This window comes from Condylura cristata, unplaced genomic scaffold (assembly GCF_000260355.1).
Source record: "Condylura cristata isolate star-nosed mole 26May11 unplaced genomic scaffold, ConCri1.0 scaffold00026, whole genome shotgun sequence".
NCBI classification, from domain to species: Eukaryota; Metazoa; Chordata; class Mammalia; order Eulipotyphla; family Talpidae; genus Condylura; species Condylura cristata.
Window position 1 is genome coordinate 28,473,665 of NW_004567127.1, and position 15,549 is coordinate 28,489,213.

Consider the following 15,549-nt stretch of genomic DNA (forward strand, 5'->3'; position numbering starts at 1 on the left):
ATCCTGCAAATACTCTGACACACAGAAACATGCAGCGACACACCAAGGGTCCAGCGCTGGAAGTTTTTACAAAACTATGGCAAAGAGAGAGCACCAGCCACGTGACAGAGGAGGCTCTGGGGCTCTGACGGGATAGGAAAAGTATGCCTGGGGCGGGCCTGGGTGGCCGGGGCGGGAACCAGCTGCTGCAGCCTCAGAGCCGGGTAACCCAGCAGCCCAGAGCTTGTTGCCGCGGACCCCTGCATGTGGCCAGCCATAAAGCCGGTGAGTGTGTGGGTGCTCAGCGGCGTGAGTGGGGCTGGGACATGCATGTCGGGGGGGGGGCTACTGGGCCTATTGGGGTGGAGGCTGGTCTGCAAGAGCCCCCAGATTCCTGGTTCTGCACTTCTGTCTTGTGAATTATAACATGGATTCACGTTTATGGCATGCTCACTTATGCCAGGCTGTGTGCGCAGTGGTTAGCTTTCTGCCCTTTAATGAGCTCCTGCTCTGTAGCAGACCCTGTGTGTGAGCAGACTCATCTCCATGGCATCAGGTGGTTCCCATCTGCCAAAGAGGAGCCAGGTTCAGAGGCTTAGTGACTCGTTCAGGGTTGCGCATCTACTAAGTGACTTGAAAAGTGCTAAATCAGTCCAGTGTGCAGACTGTAAATCCGAGTTACCTTCAGGAAGTGCATCTTCTCATTTACTCTCCCCAACATTGCTTTATATGCATTATACAAATGGGAAGACTGAGCTCAAGAGGCAAACAGGCAAGCTGAGATTGTCACCCACGTCCACACTACTCTCTCCTCTTCCTGCTCCCCAAATGACTCCTCTCTAAGCTCTGCCTTAACTTGTTCTAATTTCTCTGCCCCCAGCATCCCATTCCAGGGACACATTCTCAGCTGACCGTGGCAAGGGCCCTTAATGACCTCCCAGCCCAGTTCTTTCTTCTTACACCTTCCTTTTCTGCTCTTTGACCACAAAACTCTCAAACCTGGCAACACGGGCCCCTTCTCAGCTGGACAGCTCCAGAGACCCTGCTGAGCCAGCCCCAACAGCAGTAGCAAAGTCCTAGAGATGTCACTGAGGCCGAGCATGTGCTGTGAGTGGGTCTCTGCTCTGTCTGTCTCTCCTCCATGCCTGCCCACAACTGCTTGGCTCGCCTCTGGTCAGCGTCCCGCCTGGTGATCAGGTCCAGCGTCTCAGATGTGCGTGCTCTTCAAAGCCTCACTTCTACCCTGCCTCCTAACACACAAGTGCCCAGCAAAGTTAGTTTCTTCCTGAGTGTTTGCCATCTCCCCATTCCCAGCAGGCATGCAAACTTTATCATCCAGACCGTAAGTATTAGGGTTCACTTCTGCATCCTGTGCTGTAAAACCAACGGTGTTGATGCTAAGAAATTCAGACAGCACCAAAAGGTAGATCGTGGAAAAGAAAACTCCATGCAACTCTTGTTGCCCCCTAAAAGGCAACAAGAAGTGATTGCCCTTTAGAGATTTCCCACACACAAAGGCATTTCACACTATATTTAGGTTTTTTTTTTTTTTAACTCAGAAAATCAGACTTTATATTGCATGCTGAAACTGCTTTTCACTTAGCAGCAAACGAAGGCCACCTTGCCACACCTGTCTACACAACCTGCTTCTCAGAGTGAGGTCACTACGCATCAACACACGGAGAATCTCTTCCCCAGGCTGGGGCGCTCTTGGGGTATGCTGGGGCCCTCCATCAATATTCAGCAGGTTTCCCATTGGAGCTACTTCTCTCTCTGTCAGTCCCTCCATTCTTTGTGGCTGTCCCTTCTCTCACCTTCATGCACAGGTTCCTACATGCTTTGATCCTGGGGTAACAGCAGTCCTATAAATGCTCACACCTTCTCCCACTCCGTTCTCCAAGTCAAAGTTCTACCAACCTCATTTGGCTTCCAGGAGAGGAACTACTGCATAAACTAGATTTCTGCTAATCAAGTTCTATTCAAAGGAATTTCTATGCCATGTCTGTTCTAATGGAAATAATCCTTCCTTGTGCATTGGTATGAGCAGCTTGTTTTTATTATATGCACATACACAAACACTCTCATATATATACACACATACCCACCTCTCATCTAATAACCCCCAATTACTCTATAACAGAGATCTGGGCCGTCTGATTACATAGGAAGATATTCTCAAAAATCTCAAATCATTCAAACTTGGTATCACTCAAAACGACCCCACTGGGGCCTGGGGAGTACACCTCAGCACTATCACTGCTATGGCCTGAGTTTAATCCCCAGCCAGGGTGGTGACCCGCATGGCACAGCAGAACTTTCCAGTCTCACCCACTGCTCTCCTCAGCAGTGCATTTCAGTTGATCTGCCCACTCTGTCTCTGGCGAATCCTTTAACACCCGCATACCTCTGGCCTAGTCCTTGATGCAAAAATAAATAAATCTTTTTTAAAACCCTTACCCACCAAAGGATGGAGGCCTCTCTTCTTATCTGTTAAAACTAGAACGATCGGCCCTCCCTGGTGGCGCAGCGGGTTAAAGCACAACACTGAGAAGCTAAAGCCACTTCCGCATGAGTTCGATTCTCGCCTGCCCGGGAGGTGACCACATAGTGCGGCAGACCTCTCCTGACCCGCCCGCTGCTCCCCTCAGCAGTGTACTTCGTCCATCTGCCTATTCTGCTCCCCACTCTGTCTCTGGTGAATCCTCTCACCCTCCGCATCTCTGGCCTGTACCCCAGTTCTGTATGTACAAATAAATACATCTTTAAAAAAAAAAAAAACTAGAACGATTATGTGCAATGAACACAGTTTACAACCTAAAATTCCCACTGCCTTGCAATACTCTTTACCAACTTTTAACTGGGACACTGAGCTACTTCAGATTTCACACAGAAAGTGAAACAATAAATATGTTTATATCATGCCATTTCAAATTCAAATAAGTAAAATAAGGGAAAAACTGTATTCTTCCCTCTCCCCCTTTCATAGACAAGGAAACTGAGGCTTAGAGAAGTTCCATAACAGAGATCAAATATTTAGATAATAAATGATTTGTAGCCCCCAATCCTGTCCTGTGCTTCCTGAAAGCCAGTCCTGGATAGATCTTTGAGTTACCCAAGATGGTCTGACCAGAGTGATCCCCTGAGTACCCACAAGCCTAGGGAAGTCAAAGATGCTTAGCTTTTCCTTCCCAGCCCTTCAGAGCTCAAAATTTGTTCTCCTTCAATTCCTGCATCTTCAAGCATGTCCCTTGATTCTATTCCAAGGAGACAATTAGTCCGTTGTTTCCTTCCACTGCCTTCTGCTTGGTCCTGCATGTTCCTAGAGAAAGTCTGTCACAAAAGGAAAGGAGAAGGGGTGACCTTCTCTCTGGGTGGCACAGGTGTGCCAGGCCACCCCTGTGTGCCCTGTGAGAGCAGCAGCCACCACTTTCCTCTCCAGAGGCCCCCTGCCTGACCTCAAAGGCAATAAGAATAAGTGACAGGACTTATGGGCCCTGGTACCAACCTCCTGCACTCACGACTTTCCCCTTGACCTGCTGCCTCTTTGAGGAGGTGAGTGCTGGCCACTGAGCCACCTGGCTGTGTGTTAGGGAACCCGCACATGCCAGGTGGCCCACAGCAGATATCCCATCCTTCCCTGGGGACAGAACAGCTGGTCAGGAGCAGAAGCCACACCTCCCCAGGCTCACTCTTGGCCATGCCAGACAGAAAAACAGCTCAGCCAGCCTAGATGACAATGGGGAATTTGTTAGACAATACCCAGCCTCCACTTGAAACCCCACAGGACTGGGGGGTGGGGGTGGTGATCAGGATTGTTGTGTGTGTGTGTGTGTGTGTGTTTTGTTTTGTTTATGGCAAGTTCAGCTGTGGTTGGTGACAATTAGCTTTAAACAAGATCTTCACTTTTATAGCAAGCTTAACTTCTAATAACCATCATCTTGTTTCATTTTCAGATGGACAAGAAATATTAAAATAATAATAGCTAGAGCTTATATATCTCTTACCCCATGCCTAGGTTTATTGTAGAAACATTAAATCCCATAACAACCTTCTGAGGTAGGTACTATTATTTTTTGTTCCAGTTTTAGAGAGGACAAGGCTGAGGCACACAGAAGCAGGAATTTATGAAAGGTCTATAGCTCCTGTGTGGGGTTTCGAAGACGGATGTGAATTAAAGAATGTGGCGTGTCACGTTAATAATTTTGGCTTTGATTCTATGTTGAAACAATGATAGGTGACATAGGTTGGACTAAATGCTACAGTATTAAAATGAACTTGACTGCTTCCTTTTACCATGTTCATGTGGCCATGAGTCCCTTTAGGGTGATACAGTTCACCTCCCAACTTCTCCCGCTCCCCAGGTTCTGTGTCTGACTTTCATGTCTGCCCTGGAGAAGCAGGCCACCCTCCCTCCCAGGGCAGTAGTTGTCATCTCTCCCTGCCATCCTCAGTCTCCACAGCAGAAAATGACTGGAGCAGGTCCAAGCTCACTGTCTTTGGGCCCCGCCACCCCAAAGCCTGCCTCCTTGCCAGGACTGCTGAGGCCCATCCAACACCCAGCAGCCCAGGGCCCACTGCATACATGTCACATGGTTGGTGTGTCAGGGTTTGGGGTGAATATCTCAGCAGGTCTAGCTCTGGTTCTGGTACAGTGACCACCAGGCTGACTTCCCATGTGCTTTTGAGTGTGGGAGGGGCTGCTGAAAACAACCCTGTAAGGTTCTGGTTTATCCTTCGACCTCTTCATCCACACTGAGCCAAAAACAGGAGAAACAGGAGAGTAAGCAGCAAATCACATATTTTCCAGGGCCTCTGGACAAGTGGGCCCCAGGACTTAGACTCTGGATACTGAGCGTCTCCACGTGGCAGTACATCTGGCTACACCAGGGGAGGGAGGTGTCCAGTGGGCAACATGTCAGCTGCTGCCTCTGGCCCTCCCACCCCTAAAGTCTCCCCCCAGCTTTTCAGAGAAACTGGAGAAGGCTGTTTCCAATTTGCTTCCTGGAATTCAGGGAAGGCGTGGGGTGGTTCTCTTAGAAGTCTCACTCCCATCAAAGCAAATTTTCAGCAAGCTTCATCTGCAAGCAAGCTGTCAGCCTTTCCCATTTAACTCCAATGCTGAACCCCACCCTGGACTAGGACCCTCCCTATAAACCCAGGGGGATGAGCGGGGCCTCCAGTGGAAGGTCAGGACTGTCTGCTGTTCCTTCAATGCAGCTGGTGGCAATTACAGTGGGAAACAGCACAGTCTCGTGTTTTCAACAGCCCGGCTATCTTTTTGATTCTCAAAACTCACCCAACCAGGGTGAGATGGCTTGAGATCTCTGGTGTGCAGGTGAGGAAACAAGGGCCCAGGTCAGAGGAGCTGACTGCCACAATCACCCAGCTGGCAGATTACAGAACTAGGAGAGGGAGCCACATCTTCCCAACATAGCACCTCAGCTCAGGGGACTTCCCTCTCAGCAGCCGGGGCGGCTCCGTCCCTGCATCACCTGAAATGCTGTTGAGGTTGTTGCCACTCTGTGATGAGTGACCATGACTTTCACAGCCCTTCAGCAGCCTGTGCGGGTGCAGAAGCGTTCGGGATGAATTTTGAGACTGGGCGAGGTTCTGGTTATGGTAATGTAACAGAGGGCAGGGCCTTCATTCCAAGGGTGGGGGGCAGAACACAGTGAGCGATCAAGAACAAATAGATAATCCCATGTTGGGCCAAGGGGCTTGAGCAAATCAAAGCGGGGTGCTGGGAGGGCAAAGAGTCGTGCACCCCTTGTCAAAGGGGACATGTTCTGAGAAGTGACTTGTTCAGCAAAGACCACCGGTGTCACTGCACAGGCACAGGCGTGGTGCGGGAACCCAAGACACACCTGGGCTGTGTGGCACTGCACTACGGGAACCACCTTCGTCTGTGAGCCACCATCCAGCAACTCAGGCCCGTCTTTTAGATACTTTGATGGGGCAGATCTCTCTGAAGACTATGAAATCTGGCTTGCTGAGGTGGCAGGGGAGCTCCTCGGGGGGAGAGGTCAGAGTAGGAGGCTTTCGGACAGTCTTGTCTCCAAACACCTGAGGTGCCTCATGTTGACTACAAGCTTTGGATGTGGGTCACTGTGTGGGCACCTGCTTGCTAGATCAAATATATGTGCCTCACCTCTGTCTTCTGGTCTGCAAGGGGAGATTGATCAGCACTCAGGCTTAGCACACGGGTCCCTGGAGATCTTGCTGGAGAACCAGGGCTGGCAGGGTGTCCGAGAGAAGGACGTCCCTGCTCCCAGCCCTTCCCCCTTCTCTGTATTGGTGGAGGGCCCTTGGGAATGAGCCAGGTGGGCATGTGTGTGGAGGGGCAGAGGCTGTGAGGGGCTGGGGGTTAGGTGTTCCCCTAACAGAGAACTTCAGGTGGGGTCACTTTAGTTCTTTGCATTTCTCTAGAACATGTGTATTTATGAAACATTAGCTACTTAACTGAGAGAAGAGAAGCCCTGGGACCAGACAAATTCAAACCAGACTGAAAAACTTCATCCCAGTTTAGAGCCGCATGATTTGTGGGGTAGGGGAGGATGGAACCAACTAACGTGTTTCCTCTTTGGCAGGAGGACTGCATGAGAGCAGTCTTGAATACCCACTGTGTGCCAGGAAGTCAGAAGCCCTGGGATATAGCAGGCTGGAAGCAGGGTCCCTGCTCCCATGGGCCTTCCACGTGAATGGGAGACACTGGGAAGAGACCAAGAGCCCAGGAAGTGGGTAAGTAGGCAAAAAACGGTGATCTGGACAGAAAGGTGCAAACCAGGGCCAGCATGCCAGGAGCTATGTGTGAGAACAGGTCAGGGGAGCCTTAGAGAAGTGACGTCCTCACCAAAACAGGCAGAGGAGTAGGATTGCAGAGGGTTGGGCCCCTAGGAAGAAGGTTGGGAGGGGGGGTGTTGTAGACCAGCCTGAGGGCAAGTGAGGTGCTGGTTGAGGAAGCTAGGGAGAGGGGGGTGGAGCTGGAGTTGGGTGGAGGCCTGCAGATCATTTTGGGAACCTTTTTCATCCCCAGGGGTTCTACTGATTGCTATTTTCAGCCAGCTGTCACTGGAGTAAGTCCCATTTCATCCTCCCTCCCCCTAGCTTTGGAACCCGAATCTTGTCTCTCCGCCTATTTTTCCAAAACAGTCCCTGGCTCCAGCTGCTGAGGCGCTCTGAGGCTGCCAACCTCAGACTCCAGCTCTGAGAAATCCTCTCCTCCCCACCTCTTCCAGACCCCAGCTCCTCTATCTAGGGATGGGCCTTGCCCTGGGCCAGCTGTCACTGAGCCCAGCTTCCTGTTGTCCAACGAGGCTGGTGCCAGGCAGACCCTCTTTCCTCTGCCAGGCTGACAGCCGAGGTGAAGACAGGGGAGTGGTAAATGGGACTGAGCTCTGCCCACTCCCTCGCCTCTCCCATGTCTTTCTTGCCTGCCTTCCTCCAGGGTCTGCAGGAGAGACTCTCTGGAAGTCTCTCTGCCTGGAAGACTCTGTCTGGGAGATTCTCTCCTCCTTCCTCCCTCTCTTCTAGTCTGAAATGTTTGCACACTGCAACTTCCCAAACTGTTTTAAGCCTGCTTTGAGAATTTGGTTTCTTTTCTGAGACTCAGCCGTGTTGCAGCTCACAAGTAACTTGAATTAGTTCTCCTGCACTCTCACCTAGTAGAAAAGGGACAGAAATGCAGGTGCCTGGGGCCCTGACAGTATGTGGGACACTAATTTCCAAAAGTGCTCTGCATTTAATACCAGCACCAAGTTCACCTCCGCATCACACTAAGCGGTGTGATCTCAGAGATGTCAAACTGCAACATTATTTTGTATTTTGTCTCTCTCTGGGGATCTTCTCCAGGATCCCATCACTCTAAGGTGATCCCTCTTCAACTTTCCTTTAAGGTGAACCTTCCTCCGTCCTCCAGCAAAGCTGGCAGGGCCATGTCTCTCTCTAAGCCCCCTCTCTGCCTGGGTTGAGGAAGGAGAGATGGAAGTGACAAGGGGAAAGATAGCAGGAGGGTGTTGACGTGTTTCACAGGGTTGTGGCAGGGAGTGAACACCTCTGCCTGTGGGCTGGGCAGCCACTGGAAGCTACTACTCTCGAGAGGGCTGGAGGGGATCTCCATTTGGCCCTGTGACGGTAAGAACTGGGATGCAAGCCCTGCACATATTTTCTTGCTGAGTCCAAGCCATACCCTCTATTCTAGTTCTGCAGCATCCATTTCAAATGGCCATCCCTGCTGGGCTGAGTGGAGAATAGAGCCTGGAAGTCTTGGCTAACAACAGGGCACGGACCTGGGAGCCCACCTAATTTGTGGTTCCCAAAGTGGGTCCCTGGACCTCCAGGAGCACCATCACTGGGACACTTAATAATATGTAAATCTTCCTTCTGCCCTAACACACACCAGCTGAATTCTAAGCCCAGGGTGGGCCAGTCATGTGGACTTGAGCAAGTCTTCTCAGCCAGCGATGCATACCGGAGTGTGAGAACCACTGATCCAGTGCAACCCTTTGTAGTTCAGGTGGGGAAGCAGGCCCCAGAGTGGGAAAGGACTTGCCCCAGGTCACAGAGCTAGTTCGTTACACTTAGGAACACATCCCATGCAGGAAGTCCCGCCTGCCCAGTTTCATTCTGGAAGAGAGGCTGCTGGTTGCAATGACTGAGTCAATTTGTCAGCTGGTACCTGTGCTGGACCGTGGTTTCTGTGTCTTCACAGCCAGGGGCTAAGGAGGTCAACATCGCTCAGCCTGGCTCACTCTAGTGGCTGCTGTCATCATGCCACTACTGCCTAATGGACACATGTGGAGACTTGCAAAGTCTCCAAAAATTACTTCTTGTCCCTCTATTCCAATAAGCTACCATAGAACATGGGCCGTGCAAATGAAGCAGTACAAAATATAATATTTTTGAAAGAAAGAGGTGTGGAATTTGTAAACAGGAGCCATAGTCCAGGAGAGAAGCTGAGAGAAGGCCTCCTGAATGAGAAGCCTAGGGTGAGAGAAGCATGAGGAAGCTAAATTGAAATAATAGCATTTATTTGCAGGTCTCTGAATTACAAATTTAGGAGAACAAAACAGTTGATCAGCTCAAATTTCTTCCCACTAGCGCCTTGGTTGAAGGCAGGTCTTGAAGGAAAAGCTGGGGAGTAGTTGGAAAAGAATAAAATTCACCATGAACAAGAATTAGCTATCGCTGATGCTCCTTTAAGGTCCCATGCTTTTAGTCAAGCTGGCCTTGGTTACTATGGAGAGAAGAAAAGACGGAGGAGGAGAAATTATCTTTGCACTCTTCCCAGAGAAGGCCACGGCTAGCTGGAAACTGGTTCTCACCAGTCAGTAAATTGGTTTTTCTCTTTAAGTTAAAAGTTCAGTGAGGTGGAGTCTCATGTGCACGATGCAGTCAGTTCAGTCCTTTTCAAACTTCTCTCTTCGTAATGGAGGGTGCCAGGATCTATAGCTTCAGGAAAATAAGTGGGGCATTCTAATGATCTGATGTACTTGATAATGTAGAAAACAATGATATAGAGAACTAAGCAAATGAAAACAAAATATGATTATCTCCAGTAATAAACATATGTACAAGAAAGGAAACAGAATTATAATATAGTGATTATCAGAAACAGCATTGTATTAATTCAAAAAACGAAATTTCAGTATAGTCAAAAATTATAGTTTAACTACATGAAGGAAAGGAAATGGGTTTTGAGTGATGGCAGATGAGGCTAAATCCTTATATTTCATAAAGGAATGGGAAAGGTAATAGGTAAAACTGATTAATCAAAAAGAACTAGTCTTAGCATATTATTTTTTTTAAGATTTATTTATTTATTCACACAGAACTGGCGTATAAGCCAGAGGTGCAGGGGCAGTGAGAGGCCTCACCAGAGACAGAGTGGGGAACAGAACAGGCTGAATGATGAAGTACACTGCTGAGGGGAGCAGCCGGCAGGTCAGGAGAGGTCTGCCACACCATGTGGCTGTGGATAGCTTCCCAGTGTTTCACTTTAATCCACTGTGCCACCAGGGAGGGCCCTTTTATTATTTTTCTTTCTAGAAGCTGAGCTTCTCCTTGGAGCCCAGAGCAGGAAATGCACACTTCTGCCTTAGCCCCTTTCTGTTAGTATTGTACCCAAGGACAACATCAGCCTTTCTCAAAGCATTTAGAAAAATGCCAGAATGTGGATTCCCACATTCAAAACATTTTTTTCGAAAAATTTTTAGATGTAAAATACATACAAGTTTGTCATTTCATTAACACTTGTTATAAAGAAAAAATGTTGAGACACAACTCCCTTGAGTTTTTAATTTTCTTTTTACATTTTTACTTTCCAGTTTACCCTTTTTTTAGGGTTTATTTTTATTTATTTATGAATATAAGAATGGGGGTGTAGGGCAGAGGTGCAGTGGTAGGGGTGTGTGTGAGAGGCTTCACCAGAGACAGAGTGGGAACAGAACAGGCAGATGGATGAAGTACACTGCTGAGGGGAGCAGTGGGAGGCTCAGGAGAGGTCTGCCACGCCATGTGGATCAGCTCCCTGGCCAAGGGCTTGGGAGAGCTTCATAATGAAGTGCTTTCACCTGTTGCGCCACCAGGGAGAGCCCCAGTTTATCTTTTAAAGGAAGTAAATACCAGGAGCAACAGCTGAATGATTTGGGAGGGGGAAGGATAAGGAGTGGAAAATAAGGATTTGAGGGGCTGAAAGTGAGTTTCTTGAACTGTGTGGGTCCACTTAAAGGTGGAATTCCTTTTTCTTCCATCCTCAGACTCGCATTCAGGGATTCAACCCATCACTATATCAACTAATCCAGAGATTGGGTGAGTCCCCAGATGCCAGAACCGTGTTTATATAATGTGGGCTAACTCTGCCTGTCCTCTCCATTGTGCTGGGCCTGCACCCCTAACTTCTGTGTTGTTCAAGGACCAACTGTATTTATAACCTATGGCAGTGTATTATTTCAATAAATTGTTTTTTAAGAGAGGACAGGCTCACTGGTGGCAAACAGGCATGAGCCCAGGGTGTGCGGGGCCGTTTCCCATCCCCAGCTGCTGCCCCCTGACCATCTCACTTTCTCTGAGCCCTGTCTTCTCCCCTGTACCTACTCTGAGGCTGTGTAAGGCTGTTCGAGGATGAAGCTGAGCGTGGACAGCTCTCAGCCCCTGCCTGGTGCGGGAAGCGCCTGGGGGAGGAGCTGCCAGTGTTGTTCAGGTTGGCGCCCCCCCCTACTTAAACCTGAGCCCTCACTGCACCTCACCTGGCACTGTGCCACCCCTCTTGCCAGGGAATTGCACACCACCCTTTGCAATGGGAAATATTTCTGCTCTGCCACATACCAACTGAGCCATATGTATGTGAGTGAAACCCTGGGTCGCTTCTTTCCTTCCCAGTGGGCTCTTATTAGGCTGTAAATCCTGCCTCGGTTCCAGCACTGAAGAGGATGCTCCTGCACTGATCATGGCCTCATCCCATAAAGCCCTCCAAAGCACATTCTCAGGTCATGACCCAAGTCCTCTAAATAAGTACCCCAGAATCAATGGTCCTTAACGTGCATGTGATATGGCGAGAGCAAGGGACAGAAGGAGAATGGCATATCTCCTCTGAATGCCTATCTGACTGGCTTGGGGTCAGCTCAATACTAACCTCGTCTGCTCACAGTGTTCTTGCCTCCCCAGGTGGCCACCATGATCCCTTGGGTGCTCCTGGCCTGTGTTCTCCCTTGTGCAGCTGACCCACTGGTGGGTGCCTTCACCCACAAGGACTTACAGAAGGGCTCCCCTCAACTTGTCTGCAGCCTGCCTGGCCCCCAGGGCCCACCCGGCCCTCCGGGAGCACCAGGACCCTCAGGAATGGTGGGAAGAATGGGCTTTCCTGGTAAAGATGGTCAGGATGGCCAGGATGGAGACCGGGGGGACAGTGGAGAGGAAGGTAAGTAGCCCAGTACTTACCTTTCCTTTCCCCACCTAGATGAGTCTTGACTGACACACAAGAGCAGTGTGTTCTACTGGTATGGGCCATGGACATTAAACCTTGTGTTTCTGCCAAACTGCTTTAATGATTACTCAGGTGACTTTAGGCAAATCTTCCAAAATACCATTCAGAATTCTATTGGTCGCAAGTGACAGAAATTCATAGCCCCAAATGGAATTAATTAATTTGCTTTTGTAACTGAAGAGCCCAAGAGTCAAGCTTCAGGACTACTGAAACTGTTGTCAAGTTTCTGCTTCTCTGTGTTAGCTTAGTTCTCATAAAGACTGGCCGGTCTGGAATAATCTGGAGTAGTGTTCAAGCCTTCTTTTTTATATCCTGATCCATAGAGTAAATCTCAGAGTGACCTTCCTCCTTGACCACATGAGACCTCTACATGCCAGGACTGGGTTGTAATTCTCCCTAACCCCCACTTCCCATGGTGTATGTGAATATCTGGTGAAGACTTTTGGTACCTTTGAGTGACAGACTCCCTGGGACCTTCCTCAAAAGCAAGGCCAAGAAGGAAACACACCGCACGGCTCCTAGTAAAATTTCCAATAAGCTTCCTTATCTATTTGTTCCCCCTCAAAACTCTAATTCCACATGACTGTCTTTCCCTCTCATCTTCACTTTGCCGCTTCTGTTCATTTTTTTCACGGAAGAGCTTTTGATCTTTCCTCGTTTTATTCCCCACTTCCTTTTACTTTGGATTGCATGAGGAATATGCAAATACATTCTCATTGTAATACATTAAAACAATACTAATAAAGCAACAGTCCCTTTAAATTACTACCCAGCTTTCATCCTCCAGAGAGAGGTCAGCTGTGCTAATTTGTGAGATGTCTTCCTGGCCTTTTTCTACATATTTACATATGTGTATAGAAATAATATGCATTGCCAAGTACTTAGGGTAAACAATCTATTCCTGAAAATTAGATATTCGGTGAGAAAATGCTACTTGGAAATTTATTTCCAAATCTCTTAAAACAGGAAAAATTTAAATGCGTTCCATGTTAATCTAAAACACAGCAAAATATCTCATATAGCCATATAAGAAGCAAAATACCCAGTTGGTATGTAAAATGTCTAAAACATTACGTCCTATCTCCCAGTTCACCTAATGCATACCAAACAGTTGTGTGTTCAGTGAAGCCAGATGTTCTTTAGCCTACACCTCAGAAGCAGACTTTCAATTGACAGCTGACATGTTGTCCAAACATTTCCCCCAATTCTGCCCTTTTAACAATTGCACAATTTTATTTGGATGTGACTCAAATCTTGACTATATACATTTTGTTTGAATGTTATATTGAGTTTAGTAGACTTGAACATAAATGTTTCCTAGATTATCATTGTCCCAAAATGCTGTATATAGAAAAATGTACATTTTATGAAAAATGGGTATTAAAAATCAAGATACATTCTGCAGGAAGACATGACTGGGGAATTGTGAGGAGATGCTAGCTAGACCGAGTGCAAGCTTACTATAGGCACCAACTCATCTTTGTGCTTCGAATGGGTACAGAAATAGAGACCATTGTGTTTCCTTTGAGCAAACACACTTCTGCCACCTGCTTTTTCTACTTAGCAGAATGTTGGAGAGAGGTTTTCCTGGTCCGCCTAGAAATCCACATCTTCTCCTAACTCCTGCGTAGAATTGCACCATGTGGAAGGAACGTTGTTCTCTAATCACGTCCCTTTGCTTGGGTATTGAGTCATTCCTAGTTTTGCTGTTGTCAGCAATGCTACAGCAGAACACTTGCCCACATGGGCAGGTATGTTGGGTACTGGGCAGCAGTTGCATCGAGGCCAGCGTTCTCTTCTCAGCCCTTCCCAGCACAGCCTGTGCAAGAATTGGTCTGGCAGACACACCAGAGACTTCCTTAGAAAGCAGGTAAAGGGATGCCAGTGAGTTGGGACTAGAGGTTCTTGTGCTCATCCACCGTGATTCTGGAAGGCAAATACAGGGGTTTCCCCCACCTCCCTTATTTGGGCTTATTTGCCACAGATTCAGTTGTCTGGTCAACATGACCTGAAAATGTTGGGTGTGATAAGATATTTTGAGAAAGAAAGGCCACGTCGTATCACTTTTATGGCTGTATCTTGCAGTAGTTGTTCTGCTTGATCAACTGCTGCTGGTGTTAATCTCTTACACTGTCCAGCTTTGTAAATCAGACTTTATTACAGGTATGTAGGTACGTCTAGGAAAAGACACAGCCAGTCCAGGGTTTAATACTGTCTGCAGTTTCAGAAACCTACTGCAGAGGTCCTGTGCTGTGAACCAGGGACGACTGTACCCATTCCCATTTTCAAGATAAAACTGGAAGAGAGGCCTCAGATTCTATCAGGCTATGTGCTATTTCTATGCAACTCCAGAGCCTTCTTGTTCTCTTAATGACCCAAAGGATGGAGCTCTGAGGATGGAAAGCAAAGCCTCTGTAACAGCAGCTGCTCTCTCTTCCAGGTTCACCTGGCCGCACAGGTAATCGGGGGAAGCCAGGACCAAAGGGCAAAGCTGGGGCCATAGGGCGGGCCGGCCCTCGCGGTCCCAAGGGAGTCAGTGGTGCCCCGGGACAGCATGGCACACCGGGCAAGAAGGGGCCCAAGGGCAAGAAGGGGGATCCAGGCCTCCCGGGCCCCTGCAGCTGCGGCAGTGGCCATGCCAAGTCAGCCTTCTCGGTGGCAGTGACCAAGAGCTACCCCCGAGAACGGCTGCCCATCAAGTTTGACAAGATCCTGATGAACGAGGGCGGCCATTACAATGCATCCAGTGGCAAGTTTGTGTGTGGAGTGCCGGGGATCTACTATTTCACCTATGACATCACGCTGGCCAACAAGCACCTGGCCATTGGCCTGGTGCACAATGGCCAGTACCGCATCCGGACTTTTGATGCCAACACGGGCAACCACGACGTGGCCTCAGGCTCCACCATCCTGGCCCTCAAACAGGGGGATGAGGTCTGGTTGCAGATCTTCTATTCAGAGCAGAATGGGCTCTTCTATGACCCTTACTGGACTGACAGTCTCTTCACGGGCTTCCTCATCTATGCTGACCGGGATGACCCCAACGAAGTGTAGGCAGATGACAACAAAGGTGTCCAAGGAACAGGTTCCTGGTCTGCTACTCACAGAGTAAGACCCCCCCAGCTGTCTGTGGGTACCAGGAGTCAGGAACTTCTAGATTGGAGCCAGCCCCCTCTGCCTCCTTTTGCTCAATAATTAAAGCCAAGCTTTCATATTCACCCTTTCATTGATCTAGTCACTCATTTTCTGTGTTCACTGTGTGACAGGTGCTGTGCTTTGTGCTGGAAGGTACATCAGGAAACAGGACAGACAGAAGCTCTGTCCTCGTGGGGCTCCTATGGGAGATGCAATTACAAACAAGGGAGCAAACTCTGTTATTCCCGTGCCAGGAAATGTACCTGCCATGGGTAAGAGCAGTGAGTATGTCAGGAGACAGGGAAGAGGTGGAAATATTTTTTTTTCAACTTCATTTTTTTATGTTTTCTCACATCCTGCGAAGTCCACAGAGCTCGAGTAGACAATTCAATGCATTTTTATAGGTGCACACACTTTCAAAACCCCACGCCCCATAGATTCAGAACAAGATAAAT

General features: G+C 48.6%; 1 protein-coding gene across 2 annotated transcripts; it reads left to right on the top strand.

Annotated features, from left to right (window-relative positions):
- The first annotated feature begins 203 nt into the window (after nt 1–203).
- Nucleotides 204–15,172, top strand: C1QTNF2 (C1q and tumor necrosis factor related protein 2). Of its 2 annotated transcripts, XM_012730047.1 has the most exons (4): nt 204–264; nt 6,567–6,717; nt 11,641–11,893; nt 14,400–15,172. In XM_012730047.1, exons 2-4 carry the CDS (start codon nt 6,661–6,663, stop codon nt 15,011–15,013), a joined length of 924 nt encoding a protein of 307 aa, XP_012585501.1. In that variant the 5' UTR covers nt 204–264; nt 6,567–6,660; the 3' UTR covers nt 15,014–15,172. The 2 variants fall into 2 exon arrangements, with proteins under 2 accessions (XP_012585501.1, XP_004689876.1); XM_004689819.2 differs by lacking the exons at nt 204–264; nt 6,567–6,717 and adding an exon at nt 10,763–10,785.
- The last annotated feature ends 377 nt before the right edge of the window (nt 15,173–15,549 follow it).

Excerpts from the sequence above, each read along its gene's own strand:
- C1QTNF2 (XM_012730047.1), top strand. The coding sequence starts at position 6,661 with ATGGGCCTTCCACGTGAATGGGAGACACTGGGAAGAGACCAAGAGCCC. Across the intron at positions 6,718-11,640 it reads ACCAAGAGCCCAGGAAGTGG|GTGGCCACCATGATCCCTTG; the intron begins GTAAGTAGGCAA and ends TTGCCTCCCCAG. Across the intron at positions 11,894-14,399 it reads GGGGGACAGTGGAGAGGAAG|GTTCACCTGGCCGCACAGGT; the intron begins GTAAGTAGCCCA and ends TCTCTCTTCCAG.